The following is an 18,060-nucleotide window of genomic DNA, read 5'->3' as shown; positions in this document are numbered from 1 at the left end:
ACACTTCTCTTCCCGGACTGCCCCAATTTCCGCGCTCACCCGTAAGGGTACTAAAGAGTGGCCGCCCGAAGCAGAGGAGGCCTTTCTTTCCCTAAAACAGGCCTTCTCTTCCGCCCCGGTGCTGCATCACCCGGACGGCAACAAGCAGTTCTTCCTGGAAGTTGACGCCTCCTCCTCTGGAGCCGGAGCGGTACTTACTCAAAAATCATCTTCCGGGAGAATGGTAACTTGTGGCTTCTTCTCCAAACTCTTCTCCTCTTCTGAGCGCAACTATTCCATAGGAGACCGAGAGTTATTGGCCATCAAACTGGCATTGGAGGAGTGGCGTTACCTACTCGAGGGGGCTCTTCACCCGGTAATAATTTACACTGACCACAAGAACTTGGCTTACCTCCAGCATGCCCAGAGACTTAACCCGCGCCAAGCCCGGTGGTCCTTGTTTTTTGCTCGCTTTGATTTTGTTCTTCATTTTCGCCCGGCTGACAAAAACGTCAATGCAGATGCCTTGTCCTGATCCTTTCTGGTGTCCGATCTCGAGGAAGAACCTAAACATATCATCGATCCCGCCAGAGTAATGCAGGTGGCTCCCGTGAGCCTAAATCGTCTCCCTCCCGGTAAGACGTTCGTATCAGTACCTGATCGGGAGAAGATCCTACACTGGGGTCACTCGTCTAAACTAGCTGGCCACGCCGGTCAGAAAAAGACCCTCCAGCTTATTGCCCGGCACTACTGGTGGCCTACCCTGCACAAGGACGTAATAGACTTTGTTTCTGCCTGTGTGTCCTGCGCCCACAACAAAGTCCCGAGACACCTGCCAGCCGGTCGCCTTCTTCCGCTTCCTGTGCCTGCTGCCCCCTGGCAGCATATTGCTATGGACTTCATAACTGATCTCCCCGTCTCTGCCGGTTGTACGGTCATTTGGGTGGTCGCTGACCGCTTTTCCAAGATGGCTCACTTTATTCCCCTGCCTGGTCTCCCGTCTGCACCCGAGCTGGCTAAAGACTTTATCCGCCACATCTTCCGTCTTCATGGCCTGCCCCTCCACATCGTGTCGGATCGTGGGGTACAGTTCACCTCACGTTTCTGGAGAGCCACTTGTAAACTGCTAGACGTCACCCTGGACTTCTCTTCCGCTTACCACCCACAGTCTAATGGTCAAGTGGAGCGGATCAATCAGAACCTGACCAGTTACCTCCGGCACTTCGTTAATGCCCATCATTCTGACTGGGTGGATCTCCTACCATGGGCCGAGTTCTCCTATAACAATCACGAGAGCGAATCCTCCTCCAAATCCCCGTTTTTTGTAGTCTTCGGTCAGCATCCTCGGATTCCTTTTCCTGTCTCCACCTCTGTGGACAACCCGGCTGCGGAATCTCTCGTTAGCAAATTTTCCTCCATTTGGGAGAGTACCCGATCCGCACTCCTCCAGTCGTCCGAACGGATGAAAAGACACGCTGACAAAAAACGCCTGGATCCTCCACAATTTCGTCCTGGAGATAAAGTCTGGCTCTCGTCTAAATATGTCCGACTCAAGATACCTTCTTACAAGTTAGGGCCTCGGTTCATCGGTCCTCTGGAGGTCATCAGTCAGATCAACCCGGTGGCCTATAAATTAAAACTCCCGGCCAACTTACGGATCCCTAACTCCTTCCATGTATCTCTCCTCAAACCTGTGGTACTTAACTCTTTTTCCAAGTCTACAGGTACGCCTCCTGCTCCGGTTTCTGCTGAGGACGAGTTTGAGGTAGAGAACATTCTTGCCACCAAAAGGGTAAGAGGAAAGACCTTTTTTCTAGTAGATTGGAGGGGGTTTGGTCCTGAGGAGAGAACGTGGGAGCCCCGGGAGAACATCCATGCCCCTCTTATCCTAGCTAAATTTCTGTCTGGCCTAAAAAAGGGGGGGCCTAAAGGGGGGGGTACTGTAGCGCCGGCGTCCCTGCCCTCTGCTAGGCAGGGACGCTGTTCCCCTCACCTCCCTGCTCCGTGCCCGGCGTCCTCCTCCCGCTCTTCTGGCAGCGCGCGCTCCTTCCCGTCCACTGTGCTTAGGGCGCGCGCGCGCGCGCTCTCCCTCCCTCTTAAAGGGGCCGCGCGCGCCGTCCTAAGGAGTCCCCGGCCAATGGCCAGAGGACTTCACCATATATAAGGCACCTCCTCCAAAATGGAGGTGCCCGAGCAATGTTGTTGCACTGTTCACTACTCTGCTTCAGCCCTCAGGTCCCGTTGCCAGTTACCTGCCAGATTATCTGCTACCTGCCTGCTAGTCTGAGGTCCGACGGTCTGCCTTACTACTCCTGTCAGTCTGTCTAAGGACCAGTCTGCCCGCTCACCTGGGAGCGCACATCAGCCACCTGCCTGCTTGCCCGAGGTCCGACGGTCTGCCTTCCAACTCCTGTCAGTCTGTCTATGGACCAGCTTGCCCGCTCACCTGGGAGCACACACCTGCTACCTGCCTGCTAGTCTACCTGGAGGCTCCGCCGTCACGTGCTGTGACCACCTGCCTGTCCAGTGACTCCTGCTCGCTCACCTGGGAGCGCTCATCTGCTGCCTGTCTGCTAGCCTACCTGGAGGCTCTGCCGTCACGTGCTGTGACCACCCGCCTGTCCAGAGTCTTCTGCCCGCTCACCTGGGAGCGCTCATCTGCCGCCTGTCTGTTGGTCTTCCTGGAGGCTCCGCCGTCACATGCTGTGACCACCCGTTCTTCCAGAGACTCTCGCCTGCTCACCTGGGAGCTCACGTCTATCATCAGCCGCCACAGGTCGTACCAACCCTTTACCTAGAGACTGCCCCGGTCACTTGCCGTGACCATCTGCCCGTTCATCCAGAGACTGCCCCGGTCACTTGCCGTGACCATCTGCCCGTTCATCCAGAGACTGCCCCGGTCACTTGCCGTGACCATCTGCCCGTTCATTCAGAGACTGCCCCGGTCACTTGCCGTGACCATCTGCCCGTTCATCCAGAGACTGCCCCGGTCACTTGCCGTGACCTCCAGCCCGTTCACTCAGAGACTGTCCCGGTCACCTGCTGTGACCTCCTGCCCGTCTTCCCTGGTCGCCACCCGCTCCCTTACAAGGACTGCCCCCTTGTATAGTAGCTCAGAGGTTCCGCCTCCCAGACCCGTTACAGTCCCTATGAAGAGGCAAAACTTGCGACTCCTCCTCAGAAAAAACCTTCCAAAAATCCTGAATAGGTACAGGTAATTCCCCTCTTTCCACAGCAGCAATACGACCGTTACAACATTTATCATGACACTTCGGACTCCAAGACTTAATTTCATGGGTAGACCAGTCCAGTACAGGATTGTGCAATTTTAACCAAGGTAACCCCAAAACCACTGGAGAAGGCAAATTATTTAATACCGCCAAATCCAAATTCTCTTGGTGAATACCATTAATGGTGAGGGGAAATTCAAAAACCTTGTGAGTAATACATTTCAAGGGAGAGCCATCAACAGCAACCACAGAAATAGGAGATGACAAAAGTTTGGATTCTAATTTAAGTTTTTCCAAAAATCCCTTATCAATCACATTGAGTGTAGAACCACAATCCACAAATACCCGAAATTCAATCAACTCCTCCTGGAATGAGGTGCTTCCAGAAAGAAATACTCCTTTTGAGTTTAAACAAGCTATACGGGCGTAACTGACGTCTTTTTTTTTTTTCTTTGTTCAAACAAAGCACACAGTTCTTAATAAAGTGGTCAGATTTACCGCAATAAAACACAATCCCTTAGCAAACCTGCGGTCTTTTTCCTGAGAGTGGGGTGACATCGCCCCAATCTCCATCGGTTCTCCACCTTCCGAGCAGACCCTCTGAAAACTAGGAGCTGCCATAGCAGTAGATTTCTCATTAATCCTAGCACGCAGTCTCCTGTCCACACGTATAGCTAATTGCATTGCCTCCTGCAAGGTTCCAGGTTTTGGGAAGGCAATCAGCAGATCCTTAACCCTTTCACCTAGACCAGCAAGAAACAGACATTTTAATGCTGAGTCATTCCATTCCACTTCGGCCGACCATCTTCTGAAGTACGTACAATAATTTTCCACATCACCTGATCCCTGCTTCAAACGTCTTAATTCCGTTTCAGCAGATGAGACTCGATCAGGATCATCATACAACCCCATAGCAGAAAAAAAATCTTCCACAGATCTAAAACATGGATCATTGGGTTGTAGAGAAAAGGCCCATCCCTGTGGTTCTTTATGCAAAAGTGACATTATAAACCCAATGCGCTGTGATTCATTCCCCGAGGATCTGGGTCTTAAACGAAAATATAATAAACAAGCGTTTTTAAAGGAAAAAAAATCTTGCTGTTTACCATAAAAAAAATCTGGCAGTCCTACCTTCGGTTCGACAAAATGCGCTCCAGGACAGCTAGTCACGTGTTGCTGGAGCTCGGCCACCTCCAAAGACAGTCCCTGCAGGCGTTGAGCCAACTCCTGAACCGACACCATGCTGATATCTGGATTACTTTCCTTAGAGTGTTTTATTTTGGGCTGGATTTACTGTTATAAACTGCTACAAGCACTAAGGAAAGAAAGGAATACTGTCCCTACAATAGGACTAAGCTGATTCCCTACGATGCAGCGGGGAACCTGTTCCTTGTGAACAGACCCGCCTAAGTCCTCGGCTAGTCTGAACGCAGACCTATAGATATAAGGGAGGGGTCCCTACAAGAACTAAGGACTGGGATATAGTTGGACACCTCCTAGCAGAAATTGTAGCAGAGAAAAGACAAACAAACAAAAAGTACTAGTGGTCAAAAGACCAAGCAAACTACAGAGTTAGGTACAAGGCACCTGGCTAGCTTAAGAGTAAATGTAACACTGAAGTCCAGCAAGGCCAGAAGGGCGGAGCTGGATTATATAGGCAGAAAGTCATGTGACCAACAAAATAGAAAAAGAACTAACAGGAGGGTTCTAACATTTTCCTTGATAGATGATGGACCTGGTTGGTTTTTTTTCTTGTGGATTAAGTTGAAGCTTTTATTGGGAACATTTTACATAACATTTTCGATTACATTTATCCTGCAATCTACGCTGAGCACTTACATCAGGGTTTCCAATCTCCGACTGACGTAAGTCAGATGAAACCCCTGAGGGATCCATTCATCATAATGAGGCAGCAGAGTTACTCCGTCCTTCTTTTCAGAAGTGCACAAAACTGTGGCAGACGGCACTTCACTGCATGCCTAAAAATACGGACACCGCCAGATCACAGGTCCTACGGCGTCCACAGTGCCTCCATCTGCCTCATTATAGGGAATGTTCCGCTGGGGGTTCCGTCTGAATCACGAATTTCAGAGATTTACATGGAAACCCCGGTGTAAGCGCTCAGCGTAGAGCGCAGGATGTGAGCAGAGCCTTACTGCAATCTTTGGGAGGCAGAATGAACAAATCAGCAGCAAGTGAAGAATTGGTTTTGTTTATGTTTTACACCATTCCTCGTGCGGTCTAAGTGATTATTCGACTTTATTCTTTGGGTCAGTGCTAGGAGAGTGATACCAGATTTATATCAGGTTTTTATGTTTGGCTGCGGTCTCAAAAAAAAAAAAAAAGCGTCTTTTAGTGTTTCAAAAACAAGTCTTTGCGTCGCCATATTTGGAAAGATATAATTTTTCCGTATTTAGGGGTTAAAGGCCATATGTGAGATCTAGGCAATGATACCCTTTGGATGACCACCAGAATAATCATAAGTAGACATTTATAGCAATGAGTCAAGTTTGCTCCGGAGATTTGTTGGGGTCTAACAGGATCTTGTGAATGCTTAGGTGAGCTCCCATATTGTTGCCACATGTCTGAAAAAGCACTATACAGAGGCAGTGATGTATCATGTTACTGCCCCATATCCTCATTGGTCTGGTCTAGTCCATAGTCATGACAATTGTGTGCCACCCAAAACATACATTTCTATATACAACTCCAGTTCCAAAAAAAGTTGTGATGCAGTGTATAATGTAAAGAAAACAAGGATTCACAATGATTTAGGCTGTGTGCCCACGTAGCGTTTTTCAAGCGTATATGCTGCGGAATTTCCGCAGCGTAAACGCTTGAAAAACGCATGTAGATCCGCACCCCATGGTCCCCAATGGCATTTCGCAATGTCAATGCCCATGCTGCGGATTTTTCCGCAGCGTATATGCTGCAGTCAAAAATCCGCAGCATGTTCATTAATTTTGCGGAAGCGCTGCGGAATCAATGTGCGGATGGTACCCAAGTCTGGATGAGAGGAGACTCTCATCCAGACCTGGGTACCAAAGAACCTGTAAAAAAAAGAATAAAATAAAGTTTATACTTATCTTCTTATGTTTTCCCTCCGTCGCGCTGTTGTCTGAAGGACCTGCCACGTCATTGAGTCATGTGACCCACCACATGACTCAATGACGTCACCGCAGGTCCTGCACACAACAGCGTGAGCCGCTCAAGACTCCGGACGGGGCAGAGAATGCATCAGAAGGTGAGTATAAAGTTTATTTTTTTATTTTTTACCATTCTGAACAAGTTGTCAAGCACTTTTCCAAGTGATGCTTGGAGAAGTGCTTGATAACCCGCATGCGGAAATGCATGCAAAGACGCCTCACAAACGCTTCTACCTGGCGGGAAAACCGCATGTAATATCCGCATGCGATTTTCCCGCCAGGGAGAAGCGTAAAAAATATGCTTCAGGTCCGCAACGTGGGCACATAGCCTTACAAATCTCTTATAGCCATATTTTATTCACAGAACACAGATCAGAAGGTGAAACGTTAAGGCTATGTGCCCACGATGCAGAAATGCTGCATATTTTTTCCGCTTCTCCCTAGCAGGAAAAAAAAGCATGCGGTTTTTAAAGGCGTTTTTCCCGCCAGGTAGAAGCGTTTGTCAAGCGTTTTTGCATGCATTTCTGCATGTGGGTTATCAAGCACTTTTCACATCACTTGGAAAAGTGCTTGATAACTTGTTCACACAGACCACACAGACCACGGGTGCAGATAACCTGAGGTAAACTGCAGCCCAGACCACGGGCGCAGGTAACCCGAGGACAGATGTGCTGTAAGTCACGATGCTGCTGCAATGATCCCGGAGCCTTGAGCTGCCCCAGAACACGATCAATGTTCTTGTCAATAAAGCTTTGTTTTGATACAAAGGACAAGCTGAGGGTGTTGGAATCTCGCGAGAATTGGAGGGTCTGCGGAAATTTCGCGAGATTTTGTTCGCTCTCAACGCGTGTTCTCTTTCTTGACGCTGCGTGTGGTGCGGTGCGCGGTTACCAGTTGCTACCAGCGGGAAAATGGCGGTCGACTTCGGGAACGGTGATGATCTGAATCTGCCGGTGGGAAAGGCTGCAGGTAGTTGAAGTGACGTATAAGAGTTCGCGCTGGTTGAGGGTGGGTGTAACCAGGGTAGGCCGAGGTGTGCACGGCGCAGCGTCCCGGTATCCGCTGCCAGTTTGGGGTAGTGTCCATTGGAAGTTGGAGGGGCGTCTGCCCACCTCTTGTGCGGTCTGTACACGCTGCTATGTGCTGTGAGGGGATTATAGCCCAGCTCATAGGCGGCAGCCGCCATAGCTAGTGCTGTGGGACCAGTGTAATGAGAGCTGCCTTTTATTCCCCACACCCACTGGCTTCTGTATCTGCCTGCGGTACCATAGGCTTCCCATACTACTAGATCAAGGGGTTTCTTCTACACATGTATAATGCAGTACTATCTGTGATCCCATGGGGCGGACACCACACCGACCAGCCCTACAGCATGAGACTGAACAATAGATTGTACATTAACGTGGTGTCTTCCAAACCATCTGCCCATTGCTGTTAGGTAAAGGCCCCTTATCACCCCCTTGTGTTTCTAGCCAGAGGAAGCTTTATAACTGCATGTAACACAATGGTCACTCCACAGACATACTGATAGGGCCTCTAGATTGTGAGCCCCAATGGGGACCGTGATGATGTCTGTAAAGCGCTACAAAGATAATGGTGCTTTGTAAGTAAATATAGTAATATCCTGTTATCATTGACTTTTGTAAAAAAAAAAAAAAAATCCCTTCCCAAAAATAGACTGCATTCTTTTATGTTCAGTTGCTTTCCCACCCAAATCATGGCATGAACCAGACCCAGTTTTCATCTCCATGTGGTATGTTTGTTTTTACCATCCGTTATTTTTGTATTTAAAAAATAAATTAGTTTTCTTAAGCTTTTGGTCATTAAAAGGTTCGTCCAGGGTGAAATGAAAAGTCCGTGGTCGTAGACTGTGACTGCAGACAGCTGAATCGTGAAAATATGTGGTGCGCATACCGTCTCGATCCCCATGTATTTGTAGTGTGAGTGCATGGTGACGCAACCACGTGTGTGATTTGTATAGTTGCAGGCATATGCAAACTGGATTCTCCTGTGCCTCTCAATAGAAGAGAATTGAAGTCAGATGAGACCGCAGCTATAATAATTGTGCATGTCATGTGATCGCCCATTCTCGCCAGGCATACAAGCAAATCGTGATATGGTTGCGCATCATACATTACCATGATTCGGCAGTCACAAAGAGTGACAGCAGAGTTTTAATTTCAACCCAGCAACCCCTTTAAGGGCATGTATATACTGAGCTTTTGGAGCGGAGACTCTCCAAATCCTCCTCAAAAACTTGAGCTTCCACCCCAAAACTCAGCAAAATAACTGTGTACACATACCCTATCAGAGTTTTCAGACCCCCCCCCCATGGTGCAGTTTGTTAAAAAAAAAAAAAAACTGTGCTTTTGGCCGGTTGCACTTGTCCTGATATTTCCAGTCCCAGAGATGTCCGTGTTCACCTGCGTGGCACCCGTGAGCCACATCAGGATCACACGGGCGACCACACAATTACCGCTGTTCCCAAGTGCCGGCTGCTGAACGCTGCCCTCATCATTGTCCTCTGCTTGCACTGCGATCAGCACCAGCAAGGGACAATGATGAGAATAGTAAAATAAAATAAAAAAATCCTTATACTCACCTGTCCGAGATGTCCCCCACTCTAACCCATCTGACCGCTTACATCGGGGAGAATGATTCGCTGCAGCGAGCGGGCCGTGGAGCTGTGCTGAGCTCAGTGAGTGACAGGACACCGCTCGCTGCAGCGAGTCATTCTCCTTGGCTCAGATGGATTACAGCGGGGGACAGGTGAGTAGATGTATTTTTTTTTTATTTTATTCTTATTTTTACACCAGGACAGAGCGGGAGCAGACTACTACTCTCATCAGTGTCCCTTTCTTGTGCTGATCGCAGCGCAAGAAGAGGACAATGATGAGGGCAGCGTTCAGCAGCCAACACTTGGGACAGCGCTAGCTACCGCTGATTCCCAGGCGCCGATACGCGTCACACTGATGACACAGATGTCATCAGTGTGCAGGACGTTTTGCTGTCAGTGTTAAAAAAACGGACATGCCAACTTGTTTTGCCTACGGACGCGCGGCCCGTGGAAACACACTGACGTGAGCAGTCCCATTCATTTGAATTGGTCTGCATGTGTCAGTGTCTCCAGTATGTGTGGAAACTGTCGCCACATGTACTGGACACACTGACGTGTGAAAGATCCCTCACTCACCCTTCCAATAATTCTATGCCACTGCTCCCAATATCTGCAGTGCTGACATTACGTTGACAGAGCTGCAACCAATAAGTGAGCTCAGTGGCTCGTGCTGTTTACTTGCCAGAGTCCCTGAGCTCAGTTATTAGTTTTGTCAGCGCTGCAGAGATCCGTCAAAGGTGTGTAAAGCAGTGAAGTGTTTTTTCTTTTTTGTGCTTTACTCGCCCTGAGTGTGCGTTGCGGCTCCTAATGTTTATTATTTGAGGGGCTTGAGTCGCGTCACTAGAATTACAGCCAATAACTGAGCTTAGTGACTCTGCCAGTATAAGCGGCACTAGTCGCTAAGCTCAGTGTGACATCAGCGCTGCAGACAGTGGGTCCAGGGGCTATTACTTCGCACTGGACCGGGAGGGAGATTTTCTGAAACCGAAAGACCCTTTTTAAAAGAAAAAAACGGACAGCACAAGACTGCAACTTTGAAGGCATCAGTGTGTACATTGGTGCTCCTTTTTTTTTTTTTTTTTTTTTTTTTGACCCACGTGAAAAAGGTGACTTGGCATTTAAATTGGTCTAAAGTAGAATATCTTAATATTCCCTGCTCTAGTGACCATGCGTTGGTTGTCAATTCCGACGGATGCTCAATAGGATCTTGTCACTACAATATGCACAGTGACAGTACCCTCGCTCTTCAGCACTGATAAGTGTCAGTGCACATTGTAATGAGAGAGCAAGCGAGCAGAGATCAGCCCCCCTCTCGGAAGTGACGCAAGTCAGTAGGCTGAATTTTAACGATGACTGGGGCTTATATACCAGCCTCAGTAACTAGTGAACTAGGGTCAAAAAAAGTATTTAAATTTAAAATTTATGACCTTATGGGGGCACAAAATGTTAAATGAAAAATAAATGCATAAAAAGCGGGGGGGAAAAAAAAAAAGCCACTGTCATTCCAAGTCGCTGTTACCAGCCCCATCTTTCTAAAAATAAAAAGATAAAACATCTGCGAAGGATATATATATTTAAAAATGTATTTCAGTGGTCCTTAGTGGTTATTGAAAAACTGTCACATATTTCCACTATTTTCCCACATATATTGGCAAAAAAATATATGAAAATAACTTATTATATTCCACGTATCATTTACAAAAATCAAAACATGTTACAGGTCTTTAAATTATCATTTATGACAAAAAAAGTGTTTCTGGTCTGGAACTGGTTAACTGCTTACTGAAATATGACGTACTAATATATATTATGCTGGCTCCCTGACTTTGATGTGCGCTCGAATACTAAGCCAGCATCTTTCCTGGCAGATGATGGCTGTGTTATTCAGCCATAATCTGCCTCTATCAACCGTCAGTGGAGCAGAGCTCCGCCTGCGGCTGTTAACCTTTTTAATGCTGCTGTCAATCTCTGACAGCGGCATTTAACATGCGCTGATGGGGGCACGACATTCGATTCACCCATCGGCGCGCAATCTGACGTGATCGTGGAGAGCCAATGAGTTGCTGTGACAATGAGGGATCTGCTGAAGACCCCTGTGCTTGTCATGACGGTACTCCTGTGAAAACTAGACTGTAGCTGGTGTACATAGGAGAGTGTGTTTTTTTGCTACATACAGCAATACAGTGGCATTGCTGTATACAGCGCAAGCAATCAAAGGTTCAAGCCCCCTAAGGGGACTAACAAATACAGTGGAAAAAAAATGTTTTAACAATATGAGGCTATGTTCACACGTAGCGTTTTTGATGCATTTTCGCGGCGGGAACACTTGTTAATAGGTCAGTCATGCATAGCAATGCGAATCCGGATGTGCTGTGCACATGATGCGGAATTTTCCGCTCCGGATTCGCATTGCGTTAAAAAACGCAGCAGGACCATTGTTCGGGCGTTTCCGCCGCAAATTCGCGCCCATTAACTTGAATTGAAACGCAGCAAACCCACAGGTAACCCGTGAATTTGCTGTGTTTCAATGAAAGCCAGTGGGCGCATATTCGCGCCGGAAACGCGCTGCGGGTGGTACCCGGGTCGGGAGAAGAGGCTACTACCAGGGCTGTGGAGTCGGTAAGCCAAACCTTCGACTCCGACTCCTCAACTTCCATGACTCCGACTCCCTCATACATGGCTCATGTTTAAGTGATAAATTTACTGTAGCACAGATTCATCTCCGCTAAAAGTCTAGACCCTTAGATCAGGAATAGGACAGACATTTATAGGACATTTCATAACTTTCCCAAATTCTTATGAAAAAAATATTCCCTGTAAACCACATTGAACTACTGTACCCAATTTATTATATATTTTAGGAGTCGGTCCATTTTATACCGACTCCACCAAAATGGGCTCCGACTACAAGACTCCGACTCTACAGCCCTGCTTAGAAGATGAATGACACCATTCAATTTATCATATAATCTACTGAAAAAAAAATTTCAAGTGATCCAGCAAAAAACAAGACCTCATATTGCAATAGGATTATAGCCACCATTCTGACATGGATTTTCACAGCAATTAAACCAGCCTCATCAGGTCCCAGATCTATTTACTTTATAAAATGTGCAGAACGTGTTGTGAAATTTGGCAACAGATGCACCATAAACAGATAATTTCCTGATGACATGTTTTCTTAAATGAAGATTAAATAAAGCGTTTTCCATAATAGCACACACAGGGCTCTGACTCCATAGCCCTGGCCACTACTCCTCTTATCCGACCGTCGCTCTCTCTGATAACAGCAATAATGGCGTGCCTGGGAGGAGCAGTAGTCTGCTCTGCCCAGCCCACGTGCCCGCCGTGTAAAAAAAAAAAAAAAAAAAAAAAAAAAAAAATCCTCATACTCACCTGCCCGGTGTCATCCTGGTCCCTGGCGGCGATGCGCTGCGGCCGGCAGTATACTGCAAGGCGCGGGCACCCGCCCCGCAGTATACTGAGCTGCCAGGACCTGCGGTGACGTCGGCTGATGAACCCCAGTGACCTTCTACAGCATGTATACTGATAGGAGTGAATTTACACCTCTGTCAGCAGGGCTGTGGAGTCGGTAAGCCAAACTTTCGACTCCCGACTCCTCAATTTCCATGACATTGACTCCGACTCCCTCATACATGGCTCATGTTTAAGTGATAAATTTACGGTAGGACACATTTTTCTCAGCTAAAAGTCTAGAACCTTAGATCAGGAATAGAGCAGGCATTTATAAAACATTTCATAACTTTCCCAAATTCTTATGAAAAAATATTCCCCAGAAACTACATTGAACTACTGTACCCAAATTTATTATATATTTTAGGAGTCAGTCCTTCACCAAAATGGGCTCGGGCTCTGACTCCACAGCCCTGCCTGTCAGTATACATACAGTGCTGTATTTTACAGCTGTGACATCAGTGATTGCTGGTGTCACAGCTGTAGAAGTGACTCAGATTGTCGTGGGACACTCGTTGGCGGTACGTGGACTGTGTCGTTGACAGCGGACAGGTGAGGAATATATGGTTGTTTATTTTAAGTTTTTTTCATGCAATCGAGGGCTTCGGCGAGGCGTACAATAAAATAAAAAAAAAAAACGTGGGTTTTCTATTTCATTAAAATACTTTATGCTGGCCGTGTTTTTATTGAAAAGGTGGCGACAATTTTACTACACAGTTAGTAATGGGTGCGTCTTATAGATGTCCTCCATTACTAACCTGGACTTCACGTCAGCCGCCAATACAAGGCTGCCGTGAACACCAACCCCATTACTCCACTCGCCACCACTACAGGGCAGTGGGAAGAGCAGAGGCGATATGCCATTTCTGGGACTGCTGAGGGGTGATATTAATAGCCGCGGAGGGGGCTAGTATCCATGGCCCCTTCCATGGCTATTGATATCAGCCCGCAGCTGTCTAGTTTAGCCTTTTCCGGTTAGGTTTTATAGGGGGACCCCACGTAATTTTTTTTCTGGGGTCCCCCTGTAATCTAGCCAGTAAAGTCTAAACAAACAGCTGTGGGCTGATATTAGTAGCCAGGGAACATTGTTGACTAATGGCCCCTTCCCCAGCTACTAATATCAGCCCCCTGCAGTCGGCTTTCCCTCATCTGGTTATAAGAATGACACGGGAGCCCACGCCATTTTGTAAAAAAAAAATTAGGCTCTCTGCCCATGATCCGAACATAGCAGCGCTTTGGACGCATATATTAACTCTTTACTTTAATTAACTTTGGTCATGAAAAGGTCTGATTGACACCTTGACGTCACCAAACAAAAGAGCTGGGTGTCAGCTAGTCCCATTCACCCAATCTTCATTAGCATTTCTATTCATGTAAGATGCTCCCATTACTAACCGCATAGTAAAGTTTACAACGCTTTTTCAATAAATACACGGCCAGAATAAAGTATTTTAATGAAATAAAAAACACACTGTTCTAAAAAAAAATTTTTTTATTGTACTCTCAGTCCCAGAAACCTTCGATCTTCTGTAAAAAAAAAACAAACAAAAAAAACCTTAAAATAAACAACCATATCCCTCACCTGTCCGCCGTCACGATGTAGTCCACGATTACCGCTGTCACGATTGTCCCTTGGCGATCTGGTTCACTTCTACAGCAGTGACATCAGCAATCACTGATGTCACTGCTGTAGAAGACAGCAATGTATACTGACAGGAGTGTAAAATAACTCCTGTCAGTATACATTGCTGCTGCAGGAGTGAGGTCACTGGGGTTCATCAGCTGAAGATCAGCTGATCAACCCCGGTGACCTCAGCATCGGTACTGTGGGACAATTCTTGAGAATACATCACCGGTGCTGCGTGGGAACAAAGTGAGGTCACGTGAGCTCTCAGCTGATCTTCAGCTGAGAGCTTACGTGACCGCACCGCAGGTCCTGGCGGCGCAGTACACTGCTGGGAGCGAGCGTTCTCCCGGCAGTATACCTCGCTGGACAGGCGAGTATACTGTTTTTTTTTTTTTCCCTTTTTTATTACTTTTTTTTCCTCTTTACCGTGCGCAGTCCTGTCTCGGCTGAGGAGACTACTGCTCCCCTCAGGCGCGCTGCTCTCGCTGTTATCAGTGGGAGCTGCGGTCGGATGAGGGGAGTTAGTAGTCCTCCCCAGCCGAGCTGGGTACCACTCGCAGCGTTTCCGCGGCCCATTGACTTTAAGTGAACTGCAGCAAATATGCAGGTATAAATATTATACTCACGATATAATATTCTCACGATTTTCTTTTCTAGTAAACCGCCTCATCCGGGAGAACAGTCACATTTTCTCTGACTCACAATGCAAAGTATGTAGTGCTGTCTTGATCTCAGAGTCCCAGAAGCTTGCACATTATCAGGTGACACATTCTGTTCATATTCCTCCTGTTAAAAAATACATGCCGTTGGCTTCCACAAATATAATTTCTCCATTTGTTTCCATTCCCAAAAAGAGCAAGAAACATGCAAATAAATTCCGACGCTATACGTCTATTCACCAAGGAGAAGATTTTACCCCAGCAAAAAAAATGAAAGCTGAAGATACTGTGGTAATATGTCTAATGTTATTAACTGGGATTAAGATTTGTAGGTTACATGGTTATAGCTCTGAGCATTGAAGGGCAAATTTTGCTAATTCATTTTTTGTGTCTAAAGATCCTTTGGTCAATAAAGTTTTTATTGTTTTTAGGTGGTTAAAATTAGTATTTTTTAAGCCTTAAACTATATCATATTGTTCTATCTTAGACAGCTTATCATAGAGACATAGAAACATATCGTAATCCTCTATGAAGTTAATTGTCCCTGCATTTCACAACATATACAACCCCTGGCAAAAATTATGGAATCACCGGGCTCTGAGGATGTTCATTCAGTTGTTTAATGTTGTTAAAAAAAAAAGCAGATCACAGACATGGCACAAAACTAATTTCAAATGACAACTTTAGGGCTTTAAGAAACACTAAAAGAGATCAAGATTAAAAATGTGGTACTCATGGTAATTTTTTTCAGACCAAGCAGAGGGGAAAAAATTATGGAATCACTCAATTCTGAGGAAAAAATTATGAAATCACCCTGTAAATTTTCATTCCAAAACTAACACTTGCATCATATTAGATCTGCTGGTTAGTCTGCATCTAAAAAGGAGTGATCACACCTTGGAGAGCTGTTGCACCAAGTGGACTGACATGAATCATGGCTCCAACACGAGAGATGTCAATTGAAACAAAGGAGAGGATTATCAAACTCTTAAAAGAAGGTAAATCATCCTGCAATGTTGCAAAAGATGTTGCTTGTTCACAGTCAGCTGTATCTAAAATCTGGACCAAATACAAACAACATGGGAAGGTTGCTAAAGGCAAACATACTGGTAGACCAAGGAAGACCTCAAAGCATCAAGATCTGAAACTTAAAGCAATATGTCTCCAAAACCGGAAATGCACAACAAAACAAATGAGGAACGAATGGGAGAAAACTGGAGTCAATGTCTGTGACCGAACTGTAAGAAACCGCCTAAAGGAAATGGGATTTACATACAGAAAAGCTAAACAAAAGCCATCATTAACACCTAAACAGAAAAAAACAAGGTTACAGTGGGCTAAGGAAAAGCATTCGTGGACTGTGGATGACTGGATATTCATATTCAGTGATGAATCGCGAATCTGCATTGGGCAAGGTGATGATGCTGGAACTTTTGTTTGGTGCCTTTCCAGTGAGATTTATAAAGATGACTGCATGAAGAGAACATGCAAATTTTACAGTCAGTCATTGATGATATAGGGCTGCATGTCAGGTAAAGGCACTGGGGAGATGGCTGTCATTACATCTTCAATAAATGCCCAAGTTTACATTGATATTTTGGACAGTTTTCTTATCCCATCAATTGAAAGGATGTTTGGGGATAATGACATCATTTTTCAAGATAATGCATCCTGCCATAGAGCAAAAACTGTGAAAACATTCCTTGAAAGAAGACACATAAGGTCAATGTCATGGCCTGCAAATAGTCCAATTGACAATCTTTGGAAGTTGAAGAAAATGGTCCATGACAAGGCTCCAACCTGCGAAGCTGATCTGGCAACAGCAATCAGAGAAAGCTGGAGCCAGATTGATGAAGAGTACTGTTTGTCACTCATTAAGTCCATGCCTCAGAGACTGCAAGCTGTTATTAAAGCCAGAGGTGGTGCAACAAAATACTAGTGATGTATTGGAGTGTTCTTTTGTGTGTTTGTTTTTCATGATTCCATAATTTTTTCCCTCTGCTTAGTCTGAAAAAAATTACCCTTACTGAGTACCACATTTTTAATCTTGATTTCTTTGTGTTTCTTAACCCCTTCGCAACCCTGGGATTTTCCGTTTTTGTATTTTCGTTTTTCGCTCCCCTTGTTCCCAGAGCCATAGCGTTTTTATTTTTTGGTCAATATGACCATGTGAGGGCTTATTTTTTGCGGGACGAGTTGTACTTTTCAACGCCATTACTAGTTTTACCATATCGTGTACGGGAAAACGGGAAAAAAATTCCAAGTGCGGTGAAATTGCAAAAAAAGTGCAATACCACAGATTTTTTACCACGTTCACTGAATGCTAAAACTGACCAGCCATTATTATTCTCCAGGTCATTACGAGTTCTTTTTTATTTAAGTGGTGAAAAAAAATTCCAAAGTTTGGTTAAAAAAAAAATGACACCATTTTCCAAGACCCGTAGCGTCTCCATTTTTCGGGTTCTGGGGCTGGGTGAAGGCTTATTTTTTGCGCACCGAGCTGAAGTTTTTATTGATACCATTTTGGTGTAGATCTGATGTTGTGGTCGCCCTTTATTGCATTTTATTGCAATGTTGCGGCGACCAAAAAACATAATTCTGGCGTTTTAGAATTTTTTTCTCGTTGCGCCGTTTACCGATCGGATTAATTCTTTTTTTATATTGATAGATCGGGCGATTCTGAACGCGGCGATACCAAATATGTGTATGTGTTTTTTTTTTTTTATTATTTTATTTTGAATGGGGCGAAAGGGGGGTGATTTAACTTTTTATTTTTTTTTATATTTTTTAAAACTTTTTTTTTTTTCACCTTTTGCTTGCTTCAATAGTCTCCATAGGAGACTAGATGCAGCACTTGCCTGATTGCCTCTGCTACATACAGATGATCAGCAGATCACCTGTATGTAGCAGAAATGGTTCTGTGCTATGAGCGCCGACCACTAGGTGGCGCTCATAGCGACCAGCTCATGACAACCACTGGAGTCTGCTGCAGACCCAGGGTTGTCATGCCCACCCATCGGTGACCCGCGATCACGTGACGGGGTCACCGATGGGCGGGGTAAGTGACGCACTTCCGGCGCGGCGCTGTTAAATGCCGCTGTCAGAGATTGACAGCAGCATTTAACATGTTAACAGCCGCGGGTGGATTGCGATTCCATCCGCGGCCATTGCTGGCACTTGTCAGCTGTAATAATCAGCTGACATGTGCTCGGTTCAGTGCGGGCTCAGCGCCGGAGCCCTCACTGAACCGGGGGATTACAGCCTGTGCGTACTAATACGGCACAGGCTATAAAGGGGTTAAAGCCCTAAAGTTGCCATTTGAAATGAC

General features: G+C 45.9%; 1 protein-coding gene across 1 annotated transcript in view; it reads left to right on the top strand.

Moving 5' to 3' along the window:
- The first annotated feature begins 7,133 nt into the window (after positions 1-7,133).
- ZNF346 (zinc finger protein 346) overlaps positions 7,134-18,060 on the top strand; it is a 36,963-nt gene continuing 26,036 nt past the window's right edge. Inside the window, exons 1-3 of the mRNA XM_073651362.1 lie at positions 7,134-7,324; positions 14,731-14,834; positions 14,928-15,023. Of these exons, the coding sequence (XP_073507463.1) occupies positions 7,267-7,324; positions 14,731-14,834; positions 14,928-15,023 (258 nt within the window). The 5' untranslated portion in view covers positions 7,134-7,266. The remainder of the gene's footprint in view (positions 7,325-14,730; positions 14,835-14,927; positions 15,024-18,060) is intronic.

This window comes from Phyllobates terribilis, unplaced genomic scaffold (genome assembly GCF_046119375.1).
Source record: "Phyllobates terribilis strain yellow unplaced genomic scaffold, ASM4611937v1 Scaffold_11__3_contigs__length_659146591, whole genome shotgun sequence".
NCBI classification, from domain to species: Eukaryota; Metazoa; Chordata; class Amphibia; order Anura; family Dendrobatidae; genus Phyllobates; species Phyllobates terribilis.
This window is presented reverse-complemented; position numbering and strand designations above follow the sequence as displayed.